The 16,546-nt window shown below is 42.1% G+C and overlaps 1 protein-coding gene and 1 non-coding gene across 2 annotated transcripts; both read left to right on the forward strand.

The window, feature by feature from the left end:
* Positions 1–175: 175 nt before the first annotated feature.
* TRNAA-GGC (transfer RNA alanine (anticodon GGC)) lies at positions 176–251 on the forward strand. The gene has a single exon. It is a non-coding gene; the product is annotated as a tRNA-Ala (tRNA).
* A 6,053-nt stretch (positions 252–6,304) lies between these two features.
* Positions 6,305–9,752, forward strand: LOC136315448 (putative olfactory receptor 2W6). Its single transcript, XM_066247068.1, has 2 exons — positions 6,305–6,395; positions 8,333–9,752. The coding sequence occupies exon 2, from the start codon at positions 8,339–8,341 to the stop codon at positions 9,293–9,295; it is 957 nt and encodes a 318-aa protein (XP_066103165.1). The 5' UTR covers positions 6,305–6,395; positions 8,333–8,338; the 3' UTR covers positions 9,296–9,752.
* Positions 9,753–16,546: the final 6,794 nt, after the last annotated feature.

Here is a 16,546-nt window from a genome sequence, read left to right on the forward strand (position 1 = left end):
TATTTCCATCAATTACAAGTTTAAGTGTATTTGTGATGGATTACAGGTAGGTTTAGGGTGTGACTAAAAGTCAGGTGGCATAAAAATTTAAATATTGCTTCTGAAATGTCTCTTTTAGCTAAGAATTTTACTTCCTCCATTGAGTTAACTACCCTCACAAATCCTCTTTATTTTGGCCCTGGCCGGTTGGCTCAGTGGTAGAGCGTCCGCCTGGCGTGCGGGAGTCCCGGGTTCGATTCCCGGCCAGGGCACACAGGAGAAGCGCCCATCTGCTTCTCCACCCCTCCCCCTCTCCTTCCTCTCTGTCTCTCTCTTCCTCCCGTAGCCAAGGCTCCATTGGAGCAAAGATGGCCCGGGCGCTGGGGATGGCTCCTTGGCCTCTGCCCCAGGTGCGGGAGTGGCTCTGGTCGTGGCAAAGCGACGCCCCCTGGTGGGCGTGCCGGGTGGATCCCGGTCCGGCGCATGCGGGAGTCTGTCTGTCTCTCCCCGTTTCCAGCTTCAGAAAAATACAAATATATATATATATATATATATATATATATATATATATATATATATATATATATATATATATATATATATAAAACAAATCCCCTTTATTTCTCGGGAGACTCATTATTTCAGGTAGGAAATTCTTGAAAGCATAAAATTCTCCAGGTAGTTCTCCCTAGTTTCCATGAGAAAGTATTAGGTTGAGATGTATTAAGTTAATAATTTAAGTATAAAAAGCGATTCTCAGGGGAATGGCTCCTCTAATTGTGCCAGGAGTTTTGGTGGAATACAGAATTAATATTGACTAATTTCAATTGCTCATCGACATATTTGTGTTTCTGTTGACAAGTAAAAATCATATATGCCATTTGTTAACAAATTAATGAAGATGAAAGTATCAGTTTTTCTATTCATCTTTGATCTTCACAAAATTAATTAGTGTTAAAATTATAATATATGACTTTAATAATAATGTTTATATTTAAAACACAACACTTGACATGGTAATGACCCGATATAATTTGTTTCTACTTAACAAAAGTACTTAGAAATGGCCACTGAAGTTAGTCATCCATAAGATATTAATAATAATGGTTATTAAAATCTAAATAATATTTTAAATGTACAAAATACATTTATATGTATTATCTCCTCTGTATCAATTAAAATTTCTGGTTATAGAGATGAAATGTGACATTCATCTCCCTTAGAAGTCTTTGACAGGTAGGTATAGAAAATATGCTTTCAAGATGTACCCATTTGAACCTTATTCACCTAGGACTGTAACAGATAGCAAAGTGAAGGAGCACAAGCATACTATTTTTCTTTCTTAGTAACCAAAACCTATTGATTTATTCTAATGCTAGCTGGAGTCATTTGTCATTCAGATGCATAGTAACTTCTTGAGATAGTCTTAATAATTTTACATCTTGCCCTGGCCGGTTGGCTCAATGGTAGAGCATCGGCCTGGCGTGTAGAAGTCCCGGGTTCGATTCCTGGCCAGGGCACACAGGAGAAGCGCCCATTTGCTTCTCCACGTCTCCCCCCCTCCTTCCTCTCTGTCTCTCTCTTCCCCTCCCGCAGCCAAGGCTACATTGGAGCAAAGATGGCCCAGGCGCTGGGGATGGCTCCTTGGCCTCTGCCCCAGGCACTAGAGTGGCTCTGGTCGTGGCAGAGCAACCCCCGGAGGGGCAGAGCATCGCCCCCTGGTGGGCAGAGCGTTGCCCCCTGGTGGGCGTGCCGGGTGGATTCCCCTCCGGCACATGTGGGAGTCTGTCTGACTGTCTCTCCCGGTTTCTAGCTTCAGAAAAATACAAAAATAAATAAATAAATAAATAATTTTACATCTTAGGGGGGGGGAGGAAAGGAAAGGGGGGATGGGGAGGGGAGGGGCACAAAGAAAACCAGTTAGAAGGTGATGAAAGACAATTGGACTTTGGATGATGGGAATGCAGCATAAGCAAATGTCAAAATGACCTAGAGCTGTTTTCTCTGAACATATGTACCCTGATTTATCAATATCACCCCATTAAAATTAATCAAAAAATAAAAAAATTTGTCTCAGGGCTAAAAAAAATAAAAATAATAATTTTACATCAGACTTGGCAAATTGAAATAAGATTATTTTAATATTTTTGAGCTCTTTGTTGTTTTTGTATTAATTTTAAATGTCAATCTCTCTTTTTTCATCCACCCTCCTCTTGATATATCTGTCTTAAAAAGAAAATATTCAAGTTAAGCTTTGTTATCATGGACCTTAAAATTGCACACAGAACTCATGTGTAGTAAACAAAAGGGTGAAGGACTGTGACCAACCCTTCTCTGCCCTGTCTAGCCCCAAGCAGGGGACAGAGGACACGTGTCACCAAGGAAATCAATCCAGCACGAGCAGATGCTCACACATTGTTCATGGATTCTAGGTTTTGTTCTGAATGAAGGGTAAGGCAGCCACTCTTGGCATCTTAGTGTTCAGTACTGACTCTTGGTCTTGGTGAGACCCAGTGAAGAAGATTTGGTGCTCTCTCTGTATCTGCCTCTCAGGTGAATCTGTAGTGTGTGTGTGTGTGTGTGTGTGTGTGTGTGTGTGTGTGTGTGTGTGGTTGTGGAAGAGTAATATCTCCTCTGAGACCTCATGCTCTCCCAACCCTTGTTAGAAATAATTAGTTCAGAGAATTATTGAAAAGAAAGTTTTACTCCACAGGGGGAGGCAGAAAAAAAGTGTCCAATTCTATATCAACTCTGAAACCCATAAGTTCTTTCTTTTCAAACTTGAACCCTTGGAGCCCTTCTGTGCTCCCTGAGCTAAGTGTACATCAGAGACCCTCTGGCTTCCTTACCTGGGGTGGGAAAGGGATGGGTATTCGGGGCCCTCGGGTGATATAACTATTGTTTGCTCATCAACATTCTCTCTTCATCCATCCAGATTCAACTTGCTGGGTCCTGTTGCCTCTTTATCATTTTATCTTTCTCACAGATTTCTTTCTTTTCTCCTATGGTTTTCACTATGGTCATTTCACTTGGACTCTTGTGTGAAGTCTCAAGAAAGAGAAGGAACTGTGGACATGGCATGTCTGAGTGTGCTGTCCAATTTGGTAAGTTAATGATCCTGGGTAGGAAGAAATGGGATCCAGCTTTCTCTCCAGTCATCTGGTTTTGGTTTTGGTTTTTTTAACCATAGACTATAGCTGAACTGTGGGAAGTTAGACATATTATTCACTTTAATGTAGGCTTGATCAAGTTATAAAGATGGTGGTTAAATATCACTCATTCTATGAGAAAATTGGAGAGAGATTTTGAACTCACTTAATGGAGTTCTTACCAAAAACATGATTTTAAAAGCCATTGGAATCTACTGAACTGGAAAACCTTAAAAATAAAATACTCATTGTGACTGGGTAGCTCAGTTGATGAAAGCATCATCCAGTCATGCTGAGGTTGCAAGTTGCACCCCAGTTAGGGCACTAACAAGAATCAACCGATGAAGGCATGACTAAGTCGAACAAGTTGATGTCTCTCTCTCTCTCTCTCTCTCTCTCTCTTTCTCTCTCTCTCTCATTGTGTATGTGTGTCTGTTTGTCTCTCTTCCTTCCTCTCTCTCTAAAAATTAATAAATTAAAAAAAATTTTAAAGAATAAAATACTAATTATGGTCCTGCATCTCCTGAGATGGTATTGAAAATGGACTCTCAGTAATTAACTGTGCTGTTCACTGTTAACACTGAGACTTTTAAACTCCAACGAGGTGAGTTCTGGGTTCCTCATGGCTTTCTGTTTATCTGGAATTCCATTGGAACAGATGAGTAGTTTGTCCAGCTGTAAGGAGCCAACACTTCTCTTATCCCTGGAACATAATGAATCCTCCCTCCAAACAACCTAAGCAGCAAATCCGCATTCTGGCTCCGTGTAAAAGATTTAGATAATAGTGATACTGGAGAATTCTTAGGTTCATTTCTTTTTAATCTTGTGAAATTTAATAACCCCATGCTTTGTGAATCCGTTGGTTTATTTAAGAAACAAGAAAAAATAAAATAGTACACTTTCCCTCTTGGGAGCGTGCCCACACCTTCCTTCCCTCTCGAGTGTGCATCTCCTAAACTCTAAGGGTCCTCATGCAACTTGCAACTAGGGGATCAATGATCTCACCCCTTGAACCTGTCTCCAGAGCCCCTTTTCTCTGACTTTCCAGTGAGCCATAACAGCCCCACTAGGCTCTCCTGTTGCCTCTTCTATCCTAAGCTCTTCCTTGTTCCACTGTCCCAGCTTTAATAAACATACTCTCAAAATCACGTGGACTTCTGTTATGAAATCTTTTCTGAACAAAGTCAAGAATTCATGCACTGTAGGTTGGCCTGAGACAGACCCGCTTTGGGCCTGGTTCCTGTCTGGTAACAATATCACAGTCGAACTCCTCACCTTTTCTCTCATTAGATTATTAGTGTGGGTTTTCTCCTTCCTCTACCCCATAAACACAAAATGTATTAGTTCATTCAATAGATACATGTCCACCCAGCCAGGCAGTGGTGTAGTGGGTAAAGCGTTGGCCTAGGATGCTAAAGACCCATGTTCGAAACTCTGAGGTCACTGGTTTGAGCACTGGTCACCAGCTTGAGGATGGGATGATAGATATGACCCTTTGGCCACTGGCTTGAAGCCCAAAGTCGCTCAAGGTTGTTGGCTTGAGCAAGGGGTCATTGGCTCAGCTGCAGCCCCCCAACCCCCATCAAGAGACATATAAGAAAGCAGTCAATGAACAACTAAAGTGCCACAACTATGAGTTGATACTTCTCATCTCTCTCCCTTTCTGTCTCTCTCTCTCTAAAAGAAGAAAATTGATACATGTCCTATGACATTGAATTTATTTCCATAAGTTGATATTCTCAGTTGATTCTGTTCAATACCAGTATACAGGGCAGTGTGAGAGAACTTGGTCCTCTAGCACAGAACTGAGGTGGCCTTGTGGCCATAGTAGACATGTAGAATGACCTGGCACATGACTTGTGGGTGGGTATTCGTGCAGGAAGGCAAGTCCCTTAGGGGCACCCTCTTTTCATTTGCCTTAGTGTATAGGCTGGGCTTTCTATTTTGAATCTTAAGACACAGTAGTTCGCAATACAGTTATTCTTCATAAAGTATTAAAATTGAAGTCAATCATTGTGTTTCTGAGAAAGACTGACAAATATTTGTGTTTTCTATGACATTAACCTAGTAGTTTTAGTGATGAAAATGCCTTAAATAGCCTAGCGTGCGGAGGACCCGGGTTCGATTCCCGGCCAGGGCACATAGGAGAAGCGCCCATTTGCTTCTCCACCCCTCCGCCGCGCTTTCCTCTCTGTCTCTCTCTTCCCCTCCTGCAGCCAAGGCTCCATTGGAGCAAAGATGGCCCGGGCGCTGGGCATGGCTCTGTGGCCTCTGCCTCAGGCGCTAGAGTGGCTCTGGTCGCAATATGGCGACGCCCAGGATGGGCAGAGCATCGCCCCCTGGGGGGGCAGAGCACCGCCCCTGGTGGGCGTGCCGGGTGGATCCCGGTCGGGCGCATGCGGGAGTCTGTCTGACTGTCTCTCCCTGTTTCCAGCTTCAGAAAAATGAAGAAAAAAAAAAAAAAAAAAAAAAAAGAAAATGCCTTAAATAATGTAATTTGGACACACAAACAAAGAAAGGGAAACGACTTGGGTTTGCACTCTGTAGCTGATGATCATCCACAAACACACATACAGGCATAGACAGAGGGCTGGCAAAAGTAGGCTTACAGTTGTGAATACACAAAACAGAGTGTATTCTTGTGTTATCATTTATTAATCATTGTATTATTAATTCGTATTCTAACTGTAAACTTACTTTTGCCCACTCCCTATGCAGATATAGGGGGAATTCTGTGTATCTTAACCACGGGACAAGATGTCATTGACTGTGACAGTGGAACTGGGTGACGCTGGGCCTAAGCATGTTCTGACAGCTTCTACACCCAAAGTACGCATGTCAACACATCCTGGCAGGCAAAATTTAACTGAAGTTCTCAGTTTCTGAATAAAAATGTGACTTGTTTGTCTGTCTTGCCTGTACCACTGCAATTAGCTACCTGCCCTATTCAATTTATAAGCAGCAGAACTCTTTATATTTAACTTTGCGCAACAAATTACAAGAAGTGAGTTGCAGACTGAATTTTGCAATTTATTTGGATTCTCCGCGTGCAGATTTGGCATCACTGGTGCTGCCTAACCACAGTTAGAACGAGACTACCGGACCGGTCTCTGGAGTGAAGCCGCGGGCCTCCAGCGGGTCCCACGTGCCGGCCGCGTGACCTGGGCAGCGTCCTCCATCACTCCCGCTCTGGCCTCAGTGGCTCACTCTGTATTGCTGAGTAATGACACCGCTGACCCCCTGGAGCTGCTCTGAGCATGAAACGAGGTAAATCATGTCAAATGGTTAACATTAGCTGCATTACTATTCCAATGATTTGTAATTCCTGTTGTTATTTTTTCTTTCATGATTTGAGATCTTTTAGACATATGGATATTTGCCAAGACTAGCTCAACCTTGGGATCAAATTCCCCTCCAGAGACATTCGCTATCATCAGTTTGGTGTGTACCCTCCCAGTTTGCTTACACACACATATCTGTTTTTTCTTAATGACTATATATTTTTTCATTTCCACTTTACAAGAGGTGGAGGAAAAGCTGCAATGCTTGCGATTGTCAGCGTTGGTCCTCAGTTTTGTGGTCACTGGATTGTCTATCCCCACCCCCAGGTATTGTCCAATGTGTCCATTATCACTGGAGAAGCTTGTAGCTTCTGGTGATGACGTTGACAGTCCTATAATTTCGAATAAGTGTCAGCATTAAGGTACAAAATCTTAGAACTGTTGTTGGCAATGCATGCCACAACATGATTTAATTAAGGCATAGAACAGTGGAACCCTATTTTGTGCCCCAATCATCTGAGAGATATAATACATTCCCTTTTAATGAAAGTCACAACTCTATTCCTTCTTTTTTTTTTTTTTTTTGAGTGAGAGATAGAGAGAGAGAGACAGGAAGGGATAGAGATGAGAAGCATCAACTCATAGTTGCTGCACCTTAGTTGTTCATTGATACTTTCTCATATGTACCTTGACAAAGGGGCTCCAGCCAAGCCAGTGACCTCTTGTTCAAGCCAGTGACCTAGGCCTTCAAGCCAGTGACTTTTGGGCTCAAGCCAGTGACCATGGGTCATGTCTATGATCCCACACTCAAGCTGGTGAGCCCACATTCAAGCCGGCAACCTCAGGGTGTCAAACGTGAGTCCTCAGCATCCCAGGCTGATGCTCTATCTACTGTGCCATGGTCAGGTCAGGCACAACTCTATTACCTCTTAATAACTGCTTAGGAAAATATGCAAAAATATCAGAATGGGATTTTGCCCTTGGTTAACTTACTTTTATATAATACACTCCCCCTAAGACATAACAACACTGCCCAATAATTGAAAGTGTAAAGTATCATAAATATTTTTTAAATCATTCATTTCTATGGGTTCATAAGAGATAAATAGATGAAGTAATCCATATAGATTTCGTGGGAGTGAAGTCCTTTGTGAGACTAAATGTGAATAAAAAGGGAAGAAAGACTATTGAAAGAACACTGAATATTAATTAGTTCCATTGGGATTGAGTTTTAGCAATTTTTTTATTTCTATCATTTTCATTTTTATAGGAAAGCATTCTGAACTTCAGAAAAGTCACCCAATCCCAGGGTTAAAATAAACCATGTGGCTATAAAATATAATTACATCAGAGACTGGATGTTGGGTAGGGGGCATGGTCAGGTCATGCTCCTATAAGAAGAATGAATGGAATCAAGGTGTAGGTGTAACAGTAACAAGGTCATCTTCTTCCTAAGATTTTACTTGGTCACTTTTTCCCTTGAGTTGAATATGATTCTAGGTTTCCCATTGTTGATGACACATCGTTTAAAGTGAGATTCCAGCTAACAGCAAGCTGGGTACTCTAATGTGGAGACACAGCCCCTATTCCTATTTATTGGTTACATATTAGTAGAAGATTTGATGTTTCTTCATTAAAAAACATTTTTAAGTAGACTATTTTGTATGTTTACTACTTATAAAATAATCAATAACTTTTGACATCCTGCCAGTCTGACAAGAATGATGTAAACGGTTGGTGAATAATCACAGCCAGGAGTCTGAAAAACTCCCAAATACTGTACCCCTCAGACCAAATAGGGACTACCTAATGCCCGTTGAAATTCTTGATGGGACACCCAACATTTCCAAGGAAGTTCCCAGCACCATCCATTTTGAGGGACTATAGCTATACCTTTCACGATATTCATCTTTCTCCTAACAGGTGAATATGTGGTTACAGATGACGGCAAAGGACAATAGAAGTTCTTTGGAAGATTTCATCCTGGTAGGCTTCTCTGACCGTCCCCACCTGGAGCTGGTCCTCTTTGTGGTTGTCCTCACTTTTTACCTGCTGACTCTTCTTGGCAACATGACCATCATCTTGCTCTCGGTTCTGGATTTCCAGCTGCACACACCAATGTATTTCTTTTTGGCCAACCTCTCATTCTTAGATATGTGTTTCACCACAGGCTCCATCCCTCAGATGCTCTACAACCTGCGGGGTCCAGATAAGACCATCAGCTATGTAGGTTGTGCCACCCAGCTCTACTTTGTCCTGGCTCTGGGTGGGGTGGAGTGTGTCCTCCTGGCTGTCATGGCCTATGACCGCTATGTTGCTATCTGCAAACCCCTGCACTATATGATCATCATGCACCCACACCTCTGTGGGAAGTTGGCTTCCATTGCATGGTTGAGTGGCTTTGGCAATTCTCTCATAATGGCACCCCATACATTGATGCTCCCCCACTGTGGGCGCAGACGGGTAGACCACTTTCTCTGTGAGATGCCAGCACTAATTGGCATGGCCTGTGTTGATACCATGACCCTTGAGGCACTGGCATTTGCCTTGGCGATCTTTATGATTCTGGCACCGCTCATCTTCATCCTCATCTCTTACGGGTACATTGCACGAGCCGTGCTCAGGATCAAGTCTGCTGCCGGGAGAAAGAAAGCCTTCAACACCTGTAGTTCCCACCTGATCGTTGTCTCTCTCTTCTATGGTACAATCATATACATGTACCTCCAGCCAGCAAACACTTATTCCCAGGACCAGGGCAAGTTCCTTACTCTGTTCTACACAATTGTCACTCCCAGTGTTAACCCCCTTATATATACACTGAGAAACAAAGATGTCAAAGAGGCCATGAAGAAGGTGCTAGGGAAGGGGGGTGCAGATGTACAGTAAAGAGTGATCAAGCTTTGGGATTCTCTTTTGACCTATCTTCTATATATGTTGTTAGACCCAGCAAGTAAAAGAATACTCTGACATTCTGGATTAAGAGATGCTTAATAAGAAAGGGAACTCAATGGGCTAGCTAGGTTGAGAAAATGCAAAATTCCTGAGTTGATAAGCACTTGTATTCCTCTCAAATCCTTCTAAGCACTAGGAAGACTTCAATCCTGGGCCCAACAGTGATCACTGCTTTCAAAATACCGGCCATGAATGTAGACACCCGGCATTTTTGTACCTAGACCAGCTTCTGTCACAATGATTTGTACTTAGTGAGTGCTCAACATATATGAAAAGAACTTAGAAGTAGGGAAGTACTTATTCTGTCTAGAAAGTTCACGTGTACTTTTATAATAAGTGCCAAATACCTAAATGACATGCAAAATAAACAGTTCGATTATCTAGTGTTTGGTACCTCCAACACTGTAACATGGATCCCTAATGTGGGTCATGCATATTTTGAATTATTTATGCAATTGAGTTTAATAATGTTTATGTCTGACTTTCTGAGGCAACAGAGAATGAAGAATAAAGGATGTATAAAAGCAAGACTGTGAGGTATTTGCTTTATAAAAAAGGAAGAATTTCTTACTTATATTCAATACCTAATACTTCATTAAGGACAAGCTAAGGGGCCTTCTTGCTTAGTTTGAAGACTGTTCATCTGATCATCTGCACTTTCCCCATATGTTACCAGGACAGACAGAGGCAGAGAGGAGTAAGATGAACTCTGGGAGCAGTTGAGCAGTTGGACTCTTTTTTTTTTTTTTTTTTTTTTGAGAGAGAGAGAGAGAGAGAGAGAGAAAGAGAGAGAAGGAGAGAGAAAGAGGAACATGAGCTGCTTTTGTTATGTGTCCTGATCGGGGACCCTGACCAGAGACTCGAACTGGCAACCTTTGTACTCTGGAGCAACACTCCAAACTGAGCTATCTGGCCAGGGCTTAATTGAATTTTCATACAGAGAGGAAAACAGAGACAGAGGGACAGACCGACAGGAAGGGAGAGAGATGCAAAGCATCAACTCGTAGTTGAGGCACCTTAGTTGTTCGTTGATTATTTCTCATATGTGGCCCTCAGGGCTTTAGCTGGGACGGTGACCTCTTCAAGACAGCGGCCTTGGGCTCAAGCCAGTGACTTTGGGGTCATGTCTATGATCCCACTCTCAAGCTGGCCAGCCGGCACTCAAGCTGGCAACCTTGGGGCTTCAAACCTGGGTCCTCAGTGTCCCCGGCTGAGGCCTATCCACTGTGTCACTGCCTGGTCAGGCTCAAGTTTTTTAAAAGCAATGAAATAAACAAACTAAAATTCTTGAAAGGAATATTTAATTGATTTTGTAATTTAATTTCTTTAAGATAACAACTGCCTATTTATTTTAGCATTTGTTTATCATTTTAGTTGGAATATTCTACCATGCTTTTTCTAATTCTCTCTTACTATCATTTTCTTCCTACATATTCGATAATATGGAATATGTGAAAACACACAGCAGGTTTTCAGGCATATCACAAGTACTCATTAAGTGTTTTCTGATTGCTTCCATCTTCTCAGTAAATTTGGGCATCAAGTTGATTTATCAGCTGATGAAGTGGATGCACAGTGGATAGAGAGCATCGATCTGGGACACTGAGGTCCCAAGTTCGAAACCCTGAGGTTGCTGGCTTGAGCACTGCCTCATCTTGCTTGAGCTGCAAGCTCACCACCTTGAGTGCGGGGTCATTGGCTTGAGCATAGGATCATTGACATGACCCAAAGATTTCTGGCTTGTACCCAGGGTCGCTGGCTTGAGCAAGAGGTCACTGCTCAGCTGGAGCCTCCCACCCCATCAAGGCACATATGAGAAAGCAATCAATGAACAACTAAAGTGCTGCAACTACGAACTGATGCTTCTCATCTCTCTCCCTGTCTATCAAAAATAAAAAAGTGTATCAGCTGAGAGTGAGCAAGGGGGTATTGGTGATCTGAGGAACTAGAAGACATGAAATAGTTATCCATAAGAGCAGAAAGGGAAGGACTAAAGAAGTATGCTACAATTACCTGACAACATTAAGTTTACTTGAAGTAAGTGGTTGTGGATTTGAAATGAAATAGAGTTTTCTCCAGTCTTATAAAGCTGCATTAGGAGATGGATGGGGTTGCTAGAGAGTTGAACTCAACCAGAGTTGTGATATTGCAAATGTTGGCTAAGAAAGAGAAGAATAGGAGTAAGGCAAGTAAGAAAAGTGATAAACCCAATGAGTGGGAGAAGCCTAAGGGTCAAAAATAAGTCAGCTGGACAAATAACACATGTTGCTTGACAGAAATATTTAAAAGTGGGATCACCACGAGGATTCAGTTGATTAAACCAGAAGTTCAAGTATCACCCATGAGTCAGTCCTTTTCCTCATTGTTTGCATGTAATAAATACCCTGCGAGTTTGTCCTCCTCAATATTTCTTGAATTTGTATTTACTTTTTATTGCCACGGCTCACCTATGTTACTACAACTATTTACTAATTTCTCTCTTGGCCTCTAGCCATATTCCCCTCAAATTTATTTCCATGACCCAGCAAGACTGTTGGTAGAAAACGGTAAGTCTGTTAAGGGCACACCCCAGTGTAAACCACAGCGGGGACTCACTCCTGCCCAAGCCCTCCACTGCTATTAGTGTAAAGTTTAAACTGTAAACAGGGCTCACAACTTCCTGCACAATTACGCCAATCAATGCAAAACTTTCTTCACTTTAATGTCATTTGAGATTTACCTATTTCTGTACTGTAATATGTTCCTTTGCATAATGGACCGTGGGGTACTAATCAGGTCTCTAAAGGATATTCATGTAGGTGCCTTCTAATTCTCTGCTATTACATATAAAACTGTGTCATCAACATTCTTGGTTATGTGTGGAAGAATTTTTCTATACATATAAAATTTCTCAGGCATAGAATATGTGACTCTTCAACATTATTACACATCACCTGTTCCCACTACTTTATAGTTATCCTTTTCTTTTATTTATTTATTTATTTTTCTGACAGAGAGAGGGACAGATAGGGACAGACAGACAAGAAAGGAGAGAAATGAGAAGCACCAATTCTTTGTTGCGGCTCCTTAGTTGTTCATTGATTGCTTTGTCATATGTGCCTTGACCAGGGGGCTACAGCAGACCAAGTGACCCCTTACTCAAGCCAGCAATCTTGGGTTCAGGCCAGTGACCATAGGGTCATGTCTATGAACCCACGCTCAAGCCAGCAACCGAGCACTCAAGCCAGAGAGCTCCGTTTTGAGCCAGGGTCCTCTGCATCCTAGTCAGATGCTGCGCCACTGCCTGGTCAGGCTCCTTTTTATTTATTTTTAAGCTACATGTGCATAGTTGTCAAAAACTAAGAAATGTGTACTAATGGTAAATAAAGACACATGAAGAAAAAATAAGGTATAGTCACAACTTTATTATCAATATAAAGTTAATACTTTTGTCCTCAGAATTTTCTCCATCATAAATTACCTATTCCAAAAAAAAAAAAAAATTACCTATTCCTATTTTTTTTCAAAATGTTCATTGTAAATACAGTGTACAGATGTGTTGTAGAATTGTGTACCCCAAACCTGTATAATTTTGTTAACCAATGAATTCAATTTTTAAAAGTGCTCTTTGTAAAAGATAGCAAGTTGGCCCTGGCTGGTGAGTGAGTGGATAAAGCATAGGCTCCGCATATGGATGTCCAGGGTTTGGTTCTGGTCAGGGCACACAGGAGAAGCGACCATCTTCTTCTCTCCCCTTCCCACTCCCCCTTCTCTCCCTCTTCTCCTCCTGCAGCAAGTGGCTCTGTTGGTTCAAGTGTGGCCCCAGGTGCTGTGGATAGCTCAGTTGGAGTGCATCAGCCCCAGGTGCTAAAACTAGCTTGGTTGATTGGAGCATCAGCCCCAGACAGGGTTGCTGGGTGGATCCTGGTCGGGTTGCATGCAGCAGTCTGCCTCTCTATCTCCCCTCCTCTCATCTAAAAAAGAAAAAGAAAAAGCAAGTCTTCACCATCCTTTATAAATTAATTATTATAATCAACAGATATTGATTAATTATGTACTAACACTTTGCTGGTGCTAGCAACATGACAGTGAACATAATACTTATGGGAAAGTGAAGATATCAAGGAGTGGAGAATAATGAACCTTTAACAAACACAATGGAGGCCCTGGCCGGTTGGCTCAGCGGTAGAGCGTCGGCCTGGCGTGCGGGGGACCCAGGTTCGATTCCCGGCCAGGGCACATAGGAGAAGCGCCCATTTGCTTCTCCATCCCCTCCCTTCCTCTCTGTCTCTCTCTTCCCCTCCCGCAGCCAAGGCTCCATTGGAGCAAAGATGGCCCGGGCGCTGGGGATGGCTCCTTGGCCTCTGCCCCAGGCGCTAGAGTGGCTCTGGTCGCGACAGAGCGACGCCCCGGAGGGGCAGAGCATCGCCCCTGGTGGGCGTGCCGGGTGGATCCCGGTCGGGCGCATGCAGGAGTCTGTCTGACTGTCTCTCCCCTTTTCCAGCTTCAGAAAAGAAAAGAAAAGAAAAAAAAAACCACAATGGAATCAACAATACAGTGTCATTGATAGAGAATAGCGCTCTTAGATACTCCTGTCAAGTTCCCACTCAACAAAATGTCGTCCCTAATTGAGGGATGATTGTTCCAGTTATATTTGGAAAGTTGGTATTTGATGGCGGAGAAGCTATTGTTGGGCGCATCCCGGCTGATGAAGCTGGGTGAACTCAACAGTGACAGGCACGGACGCCATTCGCTCGGCAGTCAGTCCTGGATCAGTGTTTCTCCTCTGAGACAGGTTTCCCTAGAGATTACTCCGTTTTGTGAATTATAATAAAACTCTTTCAAAACATTTTAACAGAGGAATGCATGCAGAGAACATGTTAACGAGTTCTACTCTTTCCAAGAGCCGGATCCCTGTGGACACAGAGAAAACAAGACCTTCGTTATCAGGAGCTCCTTCCTAATAATTATTCTAATAAGATCTCTCGGGTTTGTTCTCCAAACTTTTGTAAAGAATTGCAGAAGCTGAAAATCGCTCTCCTGTGGACTCTACTTCTAAATATTATTCATTGATTACATCATCCAGGATCTCTTAAGACTTTCCACAATTACCCAGTGGTAATCAATTTTACCAGAAAACAGAAATGGCCTAAGAAAAGCTATTTTATCAACAGATCTAAGCATTTCTCATTCCTCAGTTTATCTGACCTATAGTTCCTTCGGTTTTTTCTCATCTTTAGAACATAACTGTCAGCCCCAGGCCAGTTAGCTCAGTGGTAGAGCATCCGTCTGTGTGTGGATGTCCCGAGTTCAAATTCAGTCAGGGCACACAGGAGAGGCAACCATCTGCTTCTCCATCCCTCCTCCTCCCCCTTCTCTGCCCCTCTCTCTTTCTCTCCAGCAGCCATGGCTTGATTGGCTCTAGGGCATCTACTCTGGGCGCTGAGGATGGCTCCCTGGAGCCTGTACCTCCCATGCTAAAAATAGCTCAGTTGCAAGCATGGCCCCAGATGGGCAGAGCATCAGCCCCAGACGAGTTTGCAGGTTGGATCCCAGTTGGGGCGCATGCAGGAATCTGTCTATCTCCCGTCTTCTCACTTGGAAAAGACATTAAAAATAATAATAACTGTCAGAGTAGATTTGTGTTAATTACTCAATGAGCTGATAGACCTTTTTATTTCCACTTAGAAAACAGCGAAGGGAAATGAGTCAATGTCCCACATATTCTTCTTAGTCATTTAGATTCATTGATTCTGTGTTCATACAACACTTACAAACTATTTAAAAGTAGAAAACAAAGTACTGTTATATCTATCTGGTCTTCCTTCCAAACTTATGCACAATATTCCTTTGAAAAAAAGGCAAAAAGAAAATTAAGCTAATTTGTTTAATAAAAAACCCTAGTAGTTTGTGCAAAAAAATGCTTTTGGTAGTGCTATGTTTACAGGTTCCATGTGAGCCCACAAAATTAACATGAAGTTTAATTTACAGGGAACATAGAAATATCTAGTGGAAACTTCTACAACTCATTTTTCTGCTTAGATTTTGAAAAACATTTGTTTTCTCTAACTAAATGTCACTGTGAAAGAGGCAAAATTACTTATTATCTAACAAATAAAGTCTTGGATGTTGGGAGAAAATAGCAGAGTGATCAATTTGAATTTATGTTTACATTAATGTGGTTCAGAAAGTTGGGCAGCTGGAAAGCTCCAGAGCTGTGTGATCCGTGTCACAAAGTCAGACCCATGGGCTCTAGAAAAATGTAACTGACCATGGTGATTTTCATGCTTGAGAAATGGGACGCAAAGATATGCAATCTTTGTGGGTTTAAGATTGTTCTGGAGTCAAACCTAAATATTAAACTCAAACTAAATTATGTTTATGTCCTCTTAAATTTTTATTTAAGTCTTTTAAAGGTTAAAGCAACATCTGTAGTATATAATCATGGTTACATGTTACATTTTTATATGGTTATATGTTAATTTTTTTATTTGGAAGAAGGATGTTATTTGAGGATTCTCCTAAGAATATATTCTTCTGCTGTCTCTGCAACCCAGCTAATTACTCAAAAGAGAGTGCAGTCCCCATGATCTCAACAAGAAACCATTGCTGATGCTAAGAAATTGGGCCTCTATCTGAGTCTCTAAGAGCTTCTATGTCTGTCCTGTTATCTTCTGGGGCAGCAAGACGTGTCTGCCTGGCAAGCCTCCCGAAGGCTGAGTGTATGGCTTCAATGGCAGGTAGATGGAGGAGAAATGTTCATGTTATTTTCTATTACAATTGCTTCTTTTCTTCATAATTTAGCACCCCTGTGACAATTACCCATTGTACCTTTTCTCTAAGGCAGTAATATACTTTAGTCAAATTATAAGAAAAAGACTTGCAAAACTCTTTGTCTTTAGGAGGAAACTACACCTAATGCATGGAAGACAGTTTGGCTTGCTTGCTGTGCCCTGTCTTCACAAATGGAGATCTTTGTAATCACTTCCATACAGTTTCTTTCTTTCTTTCTTTCTTTCTTTCTTTCTTTCTTTCTTTCTTTCTTTCTTTCTTTCTTTTTTTTTTTTTTTTTGTATTTTTCTGAAATTGGAAACCAGGAGGCAGTCAGACAGACTCCCGCATGCGCCTGACCGGGATCCACCCGGCACACCCACCAGGGGGCGATGCTCTGCCCACTGGGGCGTTGCTCTGTTGCAACCAGGTCCA

The sequence above is a fragment of the Saccopteryx bilineata genome, chromosome 11 (genome assembly GCF_036850765.1).
Source record: "Saccopteryx bilineata isolate mSacBil1 chromosome 11, mSacBil1_pri_phased_curated, whole genome shotgun sequence".
In the NCBI taxonomy this organism is placed as follows: domain Eukaryota; kingdom Metazoa; phylum Chordata; class Mammalia; order Chiroptera; family Emballonuridae; genus Saccopteryx; species Saccopteryx bilineata.